This window comes from Pelodiscus sinensis, chromosome 2 (genome assembly GCF_049634645.1).
Source record: "Pelodiscus sinensis isolate JC-2024 chromosome 2, ASM4963464v1, whole genome shotgun sequence".
Taxonomy (NCBI): domain Eukaryota; kingdom Metazoa; phylum Chordata; order Testudines; family Trionychidae; genus Pelodiscus; species Pelodiscus sinensis.
This window is the reverse complement of record NC_134712.1, coordinates 187,094,264-187,109,925: the sequence shown is the minus strand read 5'-3', so window position 1 is coordinate 187,109,925 and position 15,662 is coordinate 187,094,264. Positions and strand designations below refer to the sequence as shown.

Here is a 15,662-nt window from a genome sequence, read left to right as displayed (position 1 = left end):
CTGCAGTTAGAAAATGTGTAAGTGGGTAATTATAGCTACCTCAGGTTAGCTCTGGTTACTTTGGCATTCTCTGTATTCATGGAAAGAGCCTTCCATTGTGCAGTTTTGGCCATTTCATCTGATATGTTTACAACTGAGGGATCAATGCTGAAGAACAAACATACTTTCTGGTTAGTACTCGATACTTTGCAAAAGCATTAACTTTGTCACCCATATTTCTTATGTCAGTACTGCCTTCTGTTATCACTTAAAATGTCATTTGTGGCTATGTAAGTAATAATCATCACAATGCAGTTAAACAGAAATTTAGACTATCAAATCCTGGGTGTTGTTGTAGCAGTCTATAACTTTTTGATAGGAGATGGAGAGATGTAATTTTTCTGTTTTTCTATCTTTCTACCTTGTGTAACACAGTAACTTTTGAACATAGCATTCCATCAATTCCAAAATTTCAGGAAATGTTTTAGACATCAAGAGCCAGAATCCTACTGATTTGGGGAAAGAATCAGAAAACCAAAAGGAGGGGAAAGGGGCACATTGAGCCCCTGGCATCCATTTAACATACCCATAGCTTCATGTACCTTTGCAATTGTCTGTAGATCAAACAACTGCACATAATTCATGCCATGTCTAATCTCCACCCAGCCTCCCAATGAAGTTTAACATGTTGATATCCTGACAGACTTTTCTCCCATGATATGGAGAAGTTTGGGCAGAGCTGCAGAGAGTCCCTGCAACAGAAGGAGATGTCAATGTGGCACACAGGAATGCTGTGGGGTGGAATGCAGGAATAATCCTCCCCAACTGTCTTATGAATTAGATACTTCATTCTCTCAAACATTTTTCCCTATAATCTTTCAAAAATCCATTATGAGTTGGTCAGGAATTATAAGAAGTCATACTTTATTTTTAAATAAAGACTGACTCTTTCAGATATTAAAATTTATCTAAATTATCCCCAGGAAATTATCAGGGGAGAAAGCTTAGACTATTATTCTGAATTTGATAAATGAACTGAGGTGGAAGTGGACATATATTATGAAGTATGAAGACTAAACTATCAACTTTTTTCTGCTGAACCAGCATTTGAAATCAGGTGATATTTGCTAAATAGCCTATAAAAATCTTGATTTTATAAAAAACTAGTTTTTATTCCACCATCCTTGGACAAGTCGTTATATAGACACCACACAGTACCTTAGTTAAGTCACGTTTGCCACTTTTCCCCATTCAATCCCACCACAAGTGTAGACACGCTAACTCATTCTCCACTAGCATGCACCTTATTGGATCTATTTATACCTGTACAAGTGGGCTAGAAACATTAGCTTATCAGGACAATAGTGTTTCAAACCCTCTTTCTTCAGATATGATTCACGTGTAAGACAGTGGAGAATAACGTAAAATTCTCCACAAGAGAAAACAAATAATTTATCCAAGTAGAGAGCATGTTATTTTAATTGCTCTGATTCCAGTTTAATAATCTGAATATATATTTAATTATATATATATATATATATATATATATATATATATATATATATATATATGCGCACACTAAAAATTAAAGAGGTATAAAAATTATGATTGGCAAAAAACAGTTTTAGACTCCAACCTTCTAAATCAAAGCAGCTGGTAAACATATGGCTTAACTATTAGTTAATTATAATTAAAGGACATCTAACATTTCAGAACATTAGCCATGCACGGGAACACACAAACATTCTATAGACAAGAACTGACCAAAACAGCTTCTTCACGCTGTGAACAGCTGGTCGAAACTGAGTCATCTGATCTGTTCAAGATGGTTATGTGAATGAATGATTAAGATGCAATTTAAAAAAAAAAAAAAAAAAAAAAAAAAGGACACACAAGCCCCTATATCATAAAAGGCAAGATTTGCTTTAATTCTTTCTCATTCCCCAATCCCTCACAGCTAGCTAGCTGAGTCACAAACTTAAATGTAAACTTGTTCATTCAATAATTTTTATTTAAAGGAAAAATATAAATATTACATATAAATACTATTTAAAAACCCCAAATTAAAAAATAAATAAATTGTATCATACCTGTATTTTAGGGCTTTTACAGGAATCTCCAAGACATTTCCTCCTTCATATGGAAGACGTACAGTTTCACTGTCTACTGTCTGAAGCATTCGCTCTGCTTCCTGTAGGTCATATGCATGACATTCATAAAATTACATAAGCAGAAAAAAATCAAGGAGCCAAAGCCAACTAGTATTACACATTTTCCCCAATTCAGTAGGAAAAATTACCTTTGTATACTGTGGTGGCAGAGGGAACTTCTCTAAGGTATTTTTCTTTCCCTCTCATTCCCTCAGCTAAATAATGTTTAAGGTGAATAAGAACCTCTAATGAACTATTCAAAAGGGAACTGCTTATGAGACAGCTACTTGAGCTGAAACCTTTATGGGGAAAATTATACAGGCAACATTATTGGTAAATAAGGATCCACTATTCTGTTTTAACTATCACCCTGTCACATACAGTGAGTAAAATCCTAGCACGGACAAAGTCAATGGACTTCTGTCATTAAGGTCAATAGGGCCAGGGTGTCACCTTACATCTCTAGAGAATGGTGAAAATCCCAGCACAACCAGTAGGTCATGGCAGACACTGCTTCTGATGCTAAATTTGGACAATCTACTGAACCACAATTAGGTATCAAATCCCATACCACTGGTATTTTTATAAAACTATCCCATTCACTTGAATCCTAACAACACAGATTCTGGCTGTAACACCAAAGGCATATAATTCCAAATGTTGATTACCTTAGGTATAAAAATCCATATGAATTTAATGTAAGCTATTTTTTTTTTAAACATTTCATGACAATTACATCACCAACTTCTAAATACTTGGCTATTTGCTTATATTTTCTAATGCAGTTTCCTCTAGCAATTTTCAACTCACTTTTGGTCTTTTGTAATCTTACCTCTTTTGCCCTTTTCTTTTTGTCATCTTCTTTTTTCTTCTTACTTTCTGGCATAAGGTCATCCAACCAACTAAGCTCTCGGTTGGTGAAACACAAGTCCATGAGCTTACGAATGAACACTAATGCTAGAACCTTACAGAAAATAAGAATTGTATCCTTTAGAAACATATTAGTGTATAAATTTTTTATTTTATAAGCTTCTTAAACTAAGGACAGAATATTTTTCTATGCATTCAGAGGTTATCACATCATAACTTCATAAAAATAGATCCGACTCACTAGTAAAAGAACAGACGGGACTATTGAGATAACTACCGTAAACCTTTTTTTTTAACCAAGGCTCCAGCTATTCAATTAAATATGATGCTTATTTTAAAGGGAGAAATTATAGTTTGCTTTCAAGAAGGAAGTTTTTTTACTAAAAACCTTTTTTTAATTCAGCCAAAAAATCCTGAATAAATGCATTAATCTACAGACCCTTTTGGAAAATGAATACATTCCCAAAGATGCAGGGAAAGAACTTACCATCATAGGGAAAACAACAGCAGCTGCAGAGGCTTTAATCACCCACAAAAGAACTAGACAGGTGAGCTGAACAACTGTGAAGACATGAACCTTCCAGAGTGGTACATAACGTAGGTAGATCAAATCAGGTTGATGTTTGGCAGGCATTCCAAACAATTTTATACGGTCAAAAAACTATGAAAAGAAAGTCATCCTCAGTTAATGATTTTATCCACGAAGACATTAACAGGATAATTAAAGACATGGGGGATACTGAAAATAAGATTCCTTCATTTAAAAACCTATACATGAAATACATTAATATAGTATATATTATATGTAAGTCACTATTTGCTTGGGCTTTTAGAAAATGGATATCAATATTGTGCATCAATTGCCTGGTGAAAGAACAGATCAGAATTTAAGTGTTAAGGAAGAGCAATTATCTAGACTTAATGCTCAGTACATCCTAATCTGACAGACAATACATTGTACTTTTACTTACACTTCAATAAAATGACATTTTAAAGTTTCTTTCAGATGCAAAGCAACTGAATTCAGGTCATATTTCCAATTTTACCCTAAGCACCTGGTATATTTTCTATTAACAGAAAGGATATTCCAGTCAAAGACAACTGAAATTTAGTGTTCTTTCAGCAGTAGTGTTTCTTAAAAGGCAATAAGCTTGTTTAATAAAAACAGAACTTGCCTGGATGCCCCTTAGCGAAGATACTCCCATGTAAAGAAAGACACCATATAAAACTGGCATTGGAATAAACTGGGGGGGGAAAAAAACAAAGTTAAAACACTGGCTTTCTCGCTGCTCCCAGAGTGGGTGGAGGGGGGTGGGACTTAAGCTGGCTACCCTGTGCTCCCCCAGGTGAATGCCCTATCCTCCAAGCCACTCTAGAACCCTCATCCCACCCCACCTTCATGTCTGAGTGGGTCCCTTATCCTGTGTTGGATGTTTGGCCACTCCCAGGGTAGGCCGGGGTGGGGGAGGGCGGGAGGAGGAGGTTAGGCATTTTCCAGGGGAGCGTGGGATGGTGGGTTGGACTCCCGCCGACCCTGGGAGGGGCTGGACAGCCAATACAGGCTTACTCCAGGATGGAGATGACTCCTGTATTAGGAAGGCAGGATATAAGGGACCAGGCAAAAGTGGGGAGGTGGGCTGGATTCTGGTGTGGCCTAGGCGATAGGGCATCAGAATCTGCAGTGCAGGGCTGTGGGCTTGAGCCCCACCCTGAGAGTGGCCAGACATCTGCCCCAAGGATGGAGCAGTGGAGCCAAGGCAGACTTACTCCTGCCCTGGCCCTGCATCACTCCCAGGTGCACAAAATCAGACCCTTCCCTTAAGTGCTATTGACATACATAGAATCTCAAGTCTTATTTATTCAGAGAATAAATACAGCACATAGTAGCAACAAGGAAGAGGGCAGACTTTCCACTGTTCTTCAACCAGGTTCTAGAGCAGGGATGGGGAAACTACAACACTTGGGCTGAATCCATCCCCCTCAGCTTCCCTTGATCCAGCCTATAAGGCTCTGGGCTCCCCTCCAACTGCAAAGGGAATGCAGAGTGGAGCAGGCACTAAAGTGCCTGCACAGCCACCTTGGCCTGACTGAGGTGTGGGGCTGGGAGGAAAGTGGTCCTGTGCACTGCCATTCCCCCTCCCTCTGTCTGAGGGAACAGCAGCACAGGCACCTGTTGGATTTCCTCCCAGTAATCAGAAATTGCAGCCAATGTGAGCAATGGTGCTTGCAAGTGCAGTGCTGCACAGATCCATATGTTCTCCCACCCACAGAGCTACACTAAGTAAGCACCCCAATTTCCTTCATCCTCCTCCAGACCCAATACCTGCACCCTACCTCCTGCCCAGACCCTGCATTCTCACCGACAGCCCACTCCTCAGAAGCACCCTCCTCCACCCTGAACCCTTCATTTTGGCCCCATCCAGAGCCTAAATTCAAATTCCACTAACCCCAGGCCCTCAGAGGAGTTAATCCAGCCCTAAGGAGAAGCTCTGGCATTCCAAGCTGTAGGAGTGAAGTGAGTGCCTTTCCCCCTCTCTCTCACTTGAGGGCCAGTTCAGGGAGGGTTTTTGTTTTTGCTTTTCACTTGCATGTGGTCCCCAACTTGATTTTTCCTATGGGTCAGTAGCCCCCAACTCAAAAGACTGTTCTCCCCATCTGTTCTAAAGAGATTGCTTCCAGGATTAAGAAAGTAACTCAGTCTGCATGTCCAATCAATTCTTGAATTGTCTAATACTGCAACCTGAGTCCAATTAAAACCAACTTATTTGGTACATGTAATACAGATAGCCATTTGCTAAGAAATGGATGGATTTCACCAGTTTCTTTCACATAATAGGATATTTACTTTTGGGTCATTAATTGAGCTAACGTAAGTGAAATGAAAGGTCTCTAAAATCTATGCAATGCAAAGTTTTGCTGTGATAAAGAATTGTCTTCAAGTTTCCAAAAGACAATGGAAGTCTTTCCAGTGACTTATGGGGCTGTGGATCAGGCCTTTATATCCCATATATTCTCAAGAGTATTTTATAGATATAGGTCAAGCTTGACTTTGCTCTCCAGAGAACTATACTGAAAAGTTCTAAATGCTTTGAAGACTATCAGAATATAGATGTGCATCTTAAAAAGGTAACATGGGCCTCTACTGAAACTTGCCAGACAGCACAGAATAATTAACTGTACCCCCAGCCGCGTTCATTATAAATGGTGGGGTTGCTCTTTGAGAGGACATTTGCTATTAAAAAGACTCACTAAGAAATTTCATTGTGTTTGAACTACTACTGCATTTAGTCAGGTATGAAGAAATAAATGTGCTTTTCATCAATGCATTGAAAAACAGCACTATACCCTACAGCCAAGTGGAAGCAAAAGGGAAAGACAATAACCATTTAGATTAAAAAGCAAACCAGATGGAGTATTGCACAAGGGGTAGTTCATTATAGTTTTCATGGAGCCAAAGGCAGGTGGAAACTGAACAACTGACAACTGAACAACTGACAAACTGAACAACTGACAGAGGGGTAGCCATGTTAGTCTGAATCTGCAAAAGCAACGAGGAGTCCCGTGGCACCTTATAGACTAAGGGTAGGTCTACACTTGCAGCCTATTTCGGAATAGGGCTGCAAATGTAGGCATTCAAATTGCAAATCAAGCCCGGGATTTAAATATCCCGCGCTTATTTCGCATCTTCCTGGCCAGGTGCCATTTTTTTTTTAAATTTACAAGCCCAGAATAACTGCCCACGTCTACAAGCAACAGTGAAACGGGAGTTCAAAATAAAGCCCTATTTCGAACTACCTGTTATTCCTTCTGCAGTGAGGTTTAGCAGGTAATTCGAAATAGGGCTTTATTTCGAACACCCGTTTCACTGCCGTGTTTAGACACAGGCAGTTATTCCGGGCTTGTAAATTTCAAAAAATGGTGCCAGGCCGGGAAGATGCAAATCAAGCGTGGGATATTTAAATCCCGGGCTTGATTTGCAATTCCAAATGCCTACATTTGCAGCCCTATTCCGAAATAGGCTTCAAGTGTAGACATACCCCAACAGATTTATTGGAGCATAACCTTTCATGGGCAAAGACCCACTTCGTCAAATGCTCCAATAAATCTATTAGTCTGTGAAGTGCCACAGGACTCCCCGTCACTTGAACAACTGAGTTTCACAAGAATCAAGCATTACATGTGAAAGGAACATTATATACCTGTTAGCAATCTTTTGCAATTTACTTCTCTACAATACTTGGTTAAGAGTTTGAGAGGATCAGTTTTTGAATGTTTCTATTGATAGTGCCTTTTTAGTGACCTCTTGGTCCATTGTCAGACTGCTCAGTTTGGATGTTTCCCTATAATCCAATCAATGGTTCTTTAAGACCATTATTTATTGTAACACATGGTCAACCTCTAGTACTTAAAAGTGTGGATCTATATGAAAAATTACTACAGGCAGTCCCCGACTTACGCAGATCCGACTTATGTCGGATCCGCACTTACGAACAGGGCTTTTCTCGTCTGCACAGCAGGGAGACAGGAGCAAAGCCGCAGAGGCGGGGGACCCCGCCGCCTGTGCAGCTTTGCTCCAGGGCAAAGGAGCAAAGCCGCACGGGTAGCGGGGTCCCGCCGCCTGTGTGGTTTTGCTCGGGTCTCCCTGGTGTGCTGGGGGGGGGGGGGGGGGGGACTCCCCCAACACAGCAGGGAGACAGGAGCAAAGCCGCAGAGGCGGGGCACTCCGCCGCCTGTGCGGCTTTGCTCCGGGGCAAAGGAGCAAAGCCGCACGGGCAGCAGGGTCCCACCGCCTATGCGGCTTTGCTCGGGTCTCCCTTCTGTGCTGGGGGGACTCCCCCCCAGCACATCAGGGAGACAGAAGCAAAGCCGCAGAGGCGCGGGACCCCGCCGCCTCTGAGGCTTTGCTCTGGGTCTCCCTGGTCTGCTGGAGACCCCCCCCCCCCCCAGCGGACCAGGGACACCTGGCCGCCTCTGCGGCTTTGCTCCAGGTCTCCCTGGTCTGCTGGGGGGGGCGGAGGGGGGCACAGCTAGTGCACCTCCCTCCCCCCCCCGCAGACCAGGCTTTTGTTGTGGACGCCTGGGGTAGAGCAGTTGGGGTGCTGCCGGGTTGGTCCTGGGGGGGGACACCTACCCGGCAACACCCCAGCTGTTCTGTCCCAGGCTCCAGATTCAGCCGCTGTTGAAACTGATCAGTGGCTGATTCCAGGAAGCTGGGGGCAGAGCGACTCTGCCTCGGGCTTCCTGTAGTCAGCCCCTGGTCAGTTTCAGCAGCAGCGGCTGAATCTGGAGCCAGTTCCGAGTTATGTACAAATTCAACTTAAGAACAAACCTATATTCCCTATCTTGTACGTAACTCGGGGACTGCCTGTACATAAAAATGGCATCTTAACTTATCTGTTATTTTCACGTATGCAGAGTGTACAGCAGAGGTGTGTGTAGCTCTGGCAAGAGGTGGCTAAGCTGCAGCAAATGCTAGCAGGGAGCTATTTAGAGAGCTAGCAGCGACCGGGATTGCAACAGGACAATACCTGTAAGAAGTTTTACGCTATTTTCACTACTGATGTATATTGATTATTTCAGTGATGAAAACTTTTACTTCTCCATTCTTTTAATCCTACAGAATCAACACAGCTAAGAGAAGCTTGATTCTGCTCAAATTGTGCATCAATTGAATTCATTTATTTATTAAATTCCAACCAGTTACAATCACACAACCATATGAATAGGCTGATCAGAAAACAAGAATTCTGTTTTGTGAAAAATACTGAGGTTTTGATATTTGTTTTCATTTTGCATTGGAATAAAACTGAGACCTTTCAAAAATGTTGCGGAGAAAAAAAGTCACAGACATTGCTACTAGAAAACTCACCTGGGATGTGGGAGACACAAGTGAAAGTCACTTCTCTGCCTGAGTCAGGTTCTCCCATATACCAGGCAAGTTTCCTATCAATCAGGCTATCAATAATTCTGGGTAGCAGTCTTTTTCTCGCTCTCATTTTCATCAAAACTGATAGACTTCAGTGAAATGTTTTGGTTTCATTGAAAAATTCATGGCCATCTCTATCATAGTAATCAGTGAGAGAAAATTTAGAGACAATGCATATGAAGATTGAGAACTGAATTTGACCTGTACATTTTTTATTACGAATGATGATGCATTGTAGAGAAAAGATTGAGGTTGATGCTCTAATGCCAAAGTGAGTTTGCAAGACTGGTAGATGTACAACTCAATATTCTGTGTATAGTGAGAACAAAATATATGTAAATAACTGAGAAACATGAAACCCCGCAGGTGTATAGAGCTATCGTATATTCTCTCTTCCTTCACTACCTTCGCTGGGTATGGGGCACAGACCTGTCACAAGTTAACCTCAGCCTGGAAAGCTGAAAAATAACTAATCAGAAAAGAGAAACTTAAGTGATCAAAGATTTGAGATAGGGGTTATAAGCAATGAACACTCATTGCTTATCTTCTCAGATGTCCTTTTTACTCTCTCCTCCTGTATTATTTCTATTAAACAATTTTAAACATCAATTTACATAAAGATGACTCTATAATTAAAGTAGATTTATTTTAATTAGTATGTTAAATTTGCTTATATTATCAAATAGTAAATAATGATATTAAAATATAAGCATGGTGTGTTTTGGAGCAAGCATCTCCTCTTACCTTTAAAACAGAGGTCATGAACACAGACATGCCCATCAGAACAAATATCATTAACCCCGTCACTCGCTGCTCCCGGATTCCCAAGAACTTAGGTTGCTCTCCTGGGGCAGAGCATTCAGATTCTACTTTTAGGCTATTGACGTGACTTATAGACAGTACAGTTGCAGCCACAAACCAAGGTAAGCCCATTATGGAACATATCCCCAGCATAACACCAACCATGAGCAGATCAAGATGATAGCCACAGCCTTTCTGCAAAGTCAAATAAAGAAATGAGTTCCCTGCAAAGACTTGTAGCACATAAAAGAGTTATTATACACTTACAGTTCTGTACTAAATTACTTTAAAAAAAAAAAAAAAAAAAACCTTGGATAGTTTTCTAGCATGCCCACCACTTTAGTAGCCATGTGTTATATGTTACTCAATATGAACAAGTCATTCAGTAGCTGCAACAACTAGTTTTAAATTTCAAAGACCTACACTATTTACTTTTATGTAGCTTGAACATTGAACAAGTTTTCTTTGCAATAAGTTAACTTACATGCTTACAAATGAGTTCAGAATATATCAGAAAATGGAGAAAAGCTAACTATTACCTTCAACTTATGCTCCTTTCTGTTTATGATTACGGCTGTGATTTGCTGGTCCATGAAAATGAGAATTGTACAAAGTAATGCAGGAATAGCAGCTACTAGTAGTGTCCACCAAGGATTACCTCCAAGAGGATCTATGAGCCATCCCCTGTCTTTTCGAGTGGGCTAGAAAACAAATTTGAGTAATAGGAATGAAAGTCAATAACTGTAAGGCTAGCTATAAGAAACAGGTGAACTCATTATAAGACTTTTAAAAGGTATTAAAAAAGGATTCAAGTACTACAATTAATGAAAATGGCTTGAATGCGGTTAGGTTACATTATGTTAATTCTCATGCTGCCACTTGAACAACATGGAGGCCACCAAATGCATTATATGCCTCCAGCATTCTCTGTCCTGTGCCAATTCCAAGGGCTACATGGTAGAAAGGCACATGAAGGACAGTTATCTGTTGATGCCAACCAACCAGATTTTAAGTCTTCTGGTGGCCTTTTTGATCTTGCTTTATTGATGGAAAGCCTAAGATGTTTCTCATAGGGAAGTTGGTATGCTTGGAGCAGATGACTATACCATTTGAATGTTGGGCGACAGTCTGAGGTAGTGGGACACATTTAGTTAGAAAAATGGATCTCTTCATTTGACCTGAATTTGTCCATTTGGTAGTTTCAAATCTTTTGGAAAAGCTTCATCCAAATGACATCAACTTTTTTCTAATTTTGACATTGAGAAGCCATGTTTTGGTTCCACAAGACAAAATCTTGGCCATCAAAGTATTATAAATCCTCAGCTTTGTCTCTCTTACTAGCATATTCAATTTATGAAAGACATTCTTGAGGAGGTGCCATTTACCAACTATGCTTTTGCAGTTTGGGTGTCAAGTTGTTTTTTTTCCAATGCCACATCAACAACAGTGCAGAGGAAGGTGAAAACCATCATGAGTCTCCCAACTGGGGTGATCGCTTACTTAAGATGTTAGAGCCTGCTGCATGATCAAAATTACCAATTTTAAGAAGTTTGGTAATTACCCCCAATTAATTTTCAGGCCAACATAAATGCCACATATAGTTCACCCACTGATTTGATAACTAGTAAGTTCTAAGTCATCTGCAAAAGGGGTACTTAAGGATATTACTAATAATTAAGCCTAAAATGCATTTACTTAGTGAACAGAAGGAGTGGCGCAAAAAACTGCTAGATGTGTATTACTATAATTAAGTTACATGAGAACAGAGCCAGTCCTAACCAATTGGTGGCTCTTTGTTTTCATTTCACGTTGGAAGAAAATTGAGATCTTTAAAAAATGTTGTGGAGAAAAAAAGCCACACACGCTGCTATTTAGAAAATCTGTCGAGCCAAAAACAAGCAAACAAGCAAACGTCGGGGAGTAATTCGGGAGGTCAGACTGAATTGCAGTCATGGCTCAGCCTTAAAACTGGCTCTGTTGGCGGCCTTTGAAAATTGCAGCCCCAGACTACTGCCCTAAGACCGGTTCTGCATGAGACTGTGGTTTAGGTGGGAAAAAAGTAGCATGACAAAATAACACTTTCCATTTTCCTTGGCTTTTAAACATCTCTACTGAAAAGAGTTCATGCTGACAGCTGAGATACACCACATAGTAGCTAGGATCTCCATTAACTTCCTTTACCATATGAGAACTGGACCCAGAGCAGAAAATGCAGAAATTAAAAATATAATCAATCCAGAGAAAAATCAGCATGGGAAAAAAAAGGCATATTATAGTATTTCTTTGCAAACACAAAATATTATTTTTTTCCACATTTAACAGCAATTTTTTTTCATTTTTCACTATACAACTATTCATGAAATTGCAGATCATGTAAACCTTTTTAAATGGACAAAAATTTATTTCTTACTTCAAACTTCTCAGGAACATGTAGTTTAGGAGAAGGAACTCCAACAAGCCAATCAATCAGAACCATGATCACTATGGTCAGAAATACAGCAAAGTCACTGATTGTAGAGCGTACCTAGAAAGAAAAAAAAGCAGTTTAACACACACAATCTATTTTCACTGCTATATTTAATATTTTGAAAATGGATAATTTTTGCAACTTTAAATTAGTTCATTTTAAAATAATCAAACACATCAGATTTAGCCCCAAATTCCCATTCCTGCACTCCATCTTAGCTTCTCTCATACCTTATCTGTAAATTAAAGTGATCTATGACCATAACCCTATTGTCCACAGTCTTAATAGAGGATATAACATTATCTAAAATCCTAGACTCAAAGAAGTGATCCATTGCAGGGAAAAAATTCTTTAAAGGTCTTTGTAAGTTCTTGGGTTTCATTAGCCTTAAAAGACGGACCAGATATCAAAACGGGTCTCTCAGTCCAACAAGATGCATGTGCCTTCAACTCAAAATATTAAACACAATGATCATTCCATGGCAAGAGTTTGATTTCTATGCTTAACTTTCAATCCCATCCTAAACACTACATACTTAGTACAGCTGCAGTCTATGTAATAAGATGCTATTTCACTATGAAACAATACCCATGATGCTTTTCCACAAAATGCCTGCACAAATAGTGATGACTTTTTCAGCTTGTCACATGTTATAGACGCTGCCCCACCATATGTTTCCCCATTTAATAGAGCTTTGGCACTACCCAGTCAACAGTGCTATTGGCTAATCTCACAGCTCTCCTTTCATTCAGGAGTTGGCTTGCTGCTCATCCCATCCTTTCTTACATCTTGCTTCTACCTTGTCATTCTTATTTCCAAGAAAACATTTCAGAATGTACAGCTTTACTGAGTTCTGAAATCTGAATGTGTATACTTCAACTAATTTCAGTTACACAAAAGGGGAGTTGCAAGCTGTGAAAGATGAAGTGGTAAAAGCCAATGTGTACAATATGTGGGTATAGATTTCAATTTCACATGCATTCTCCCCACTTTCTTTTTGCCAAATGGATTAGCTTCTGGCACTTCTTCTAAGCAGCAAGGATTATATCAGCTCCCTAATACAGGTCAAGTGAAGGAATGTTGCTCTGAACACTCCTGTGTTTGGGGATATATTTCCCCCCCACAAGTTAGGTACTAACCCATCACCCTATTCCAAAGGCTGTGGCAAAGCATGTGACTGTCTAATCACTTTGTAAGTTATTACTATACTCTAATAGGGATCTGGGTGCTGCTTATATCTGTGAACGTTTAGGTTACTCATTGTTGTGAATACAGTCAAGAATTTAAAAAAATTCCAGTTCAGTTAATTTTGAGAAGTTTTACTCGCTTCCAGAAGTCTCTGCCTCAGTGACTATATTTCAGTTTTAACGCCTACATTTACAGTATTATCAGCTAATTTTCAATAATTTATTTCTGTTCTCATCAGGAGAATGATCTCAACAAAGTAATATGCTCAATACAATGTTCTGAATCTTTGGAAACACAGTAAGTAAAGGCAAAGCTGTTGTGAATTACATCATTCAAAGCAAAATGGCAGTGAACCCTAATTACCTTAGTAGGAAAATAACGTTTGGTCTTAAACTGTTTGAGAAAAGAGGACAGGAAAAAGGTTGTAAAGAATAGTATCACAGACCAAAATAGAACATCTGGAATATATGGCCCATGATGGCCACAAGCTGATCCAAGAAATACACCATGAAACTTTTTGCAGTCCTGCAAACAAAAAACAAAAAGCCAAGTCACACTTTTTAAAATAAAGGTCATTCAAGGGAGCATACTAATTTGCAGACAATCCCCTTCAATTCACCAAGCCAAAAAAACTGCACTTAAAAAGCTGAAGTTTCAAATAACTTGTGTGTGTCTGTGTGTTCGTGTTCCAAAATAATGTCAGGAACTAAACCTGAACTTTCAACACTCCCAGAACCTTTTCAGAACAAGAGGAGGAAAAGTACTCTATAACAAAATATTCCACAGTACATAGTCACCTTATTTCTAGTGTTTAGAGAAATAAGCCATCAAGGTGACAACTGCTGGAAGAGAAGGGTTGGTGCTCAAGATCAATAAAGCATTATACAATGTCGACTTTCAAGTTGGTTATTATAAGAATGATCTCCTTCTCTTTAATAAGAACATAACATAAGAATGGCCATACTGGGTCAGACCAAAGGTCCATCCAGCCCAGTACCCTGTCTGCCGACAGTGACGAATGCCAGGTGTCCCAGAGGGAGTGAACCGAACAGGTAATGATCAAGCGATCTCCACCCTTTGACAGACAGAGGCTAGGGACACCATTCCCTACCCATACTGGCTAATAGCCATTTATGGACTTAACCTCCATGAATTTATCTAGTTCTCTTTTAAACCCTGTTATAGTCCTAGCCTTTACAATCTCCTCAGGCAAGGAGTTCCACAGATTGACTATGCGCTGTGTGAAGTACTTCCTTCTGCTGCCCATTAGTTTCATTTGGTGGCTCCTAGTTCTTATATTATGGGAACAAGTAAATAACTTTTCCTTATTCACTTTCTCCACACCACTCATGATTTTATAGTCCTCTATCATATCCCCCCTAAGTCTCCTCTTATCCAAGCTGAAAAGTCCCAGTCTCCTTAATCTCTCCTCATATGAGACCCATTACAAACCCCTAATCATTTTAGTTGCCCTTCTCTGAACCTTTTCTAATGCCAGTATATCTTTTTTGAGATGAGGAGACCACATCCGTATGCAGTATTCAAGATGTGGGCGTACCATGGATTTATATAAGGGCAATAAGATATTTGCCGTCTTATTCTCTATCCCTTTTTTTTTTTAATTATTCCTAACACTCGGTTTGTTTTTTTGACTACCACTGCACACTGTGTGGACGTCTTCAGAGAACTATCCACGATGACTCCAAGATCTCTTTCCTGATTAGTTGTAGCTAAATTAGCCCCCATCATATTATAAGTATAGTTGGGGTTATTTTTTCCAATGTGCATTACTTTACATTTATCCACATTAAATTTCATTTGCCATTTTGTTGCCCAGTCACTCAGTTTGGTGAGATCTTTTTGAAGTTCTTCACAGTCTGCTTTGGTCTTAACTACCCTGAGCCTGCAAACTTTGCCACCTCACTGTTTACCCCCTTTTCCAGATCATTTATGAATAAGTTGAATAGGATTTGTCCGAGGATTGATCCTTGGGAACACCACTAGTTACCCCTCTCCATTCTGAAAATTTACCATTATTCCTACCCTTTGTTTCCTATCTTTTAACCAGTTCTCAGTCCATGAAAGGATCTTCCCTCTTATCCCATGACAACTTAACTTATGTAAGAGCCTTTGGTGAGGGACCTTGTCAAAGGCTTTCTGGAAATCTAAGTACACTACATCTACTGGATCCCCCTTGTCCACGTGTTTGTTGACCCCTTCAAAGAACCCTAATAGATTGGTAAGACATGATTTCCCTTTACAGAAACCATGTTGACTTTTG

General features: G+C 39.8%; 1 protein-coding gene across 11 annotated transcripts in view; it reads right to left on the bottom strand.

The window, feature by feature from the left end:
* SLC4A7 (solute carrier family 4 member 7) overlaps positions 1 to 15,662 on the bottom strand; it is a 194,608-nt gene that overhangs the window by 4,910 nt on the left and 174,036 nt on the right. For 7 of the 11 annotated variants that reach the window (XM_075921995.1, XM_075921990.1, XM_075921991.1 and 4 more), the window contains 9 exons: positions 13,745 to 13,906; positions 12,137 to 12,250; positions 10,266 to 10,427; positions 9,670 to 9,921; positions 4,175 to 4,243; positions 3,487 to 3,660; positions 2,962 to 3,093; positions 2,070 to 2,170; positions 40 to 147 (listed from right to left, as the gene is read on the bottom strand). In XM_075921995.1, coding sequence (XP_075778110.1) covers positions 40 to 147; positions 2,070 to 2,170; positions 2,962 to 3,093; positions 3,487 to 3,660; positions 4,175 to 4,243; positions 9,670 to 9,921; positions 10,266 to 10,427; positions 12,137 to 12,250; positions 13,745 to 13,906 — 1,274 coding nt within the window. Of the gene's footprint in view, positions 1 to 39; positions 148 to 1,743; positions 1,796 to 2,069; positions 2,171 to 2,961; positions 3,094 to 3,486; positions 3,661 to 4,174; positions 4,244 to 9,669; positions 9,922 to 10,265; positions 10,428 to 12,136; positions 12,251 to 13,744; positions 13,907 to 15,662 lie in introns of all 11 variants that reach the window. The other 4 variants (XM_075921992.1, XM_075921994.1, XM_075921999.1 and 1 more) reach the window with 2 other exon arrangements.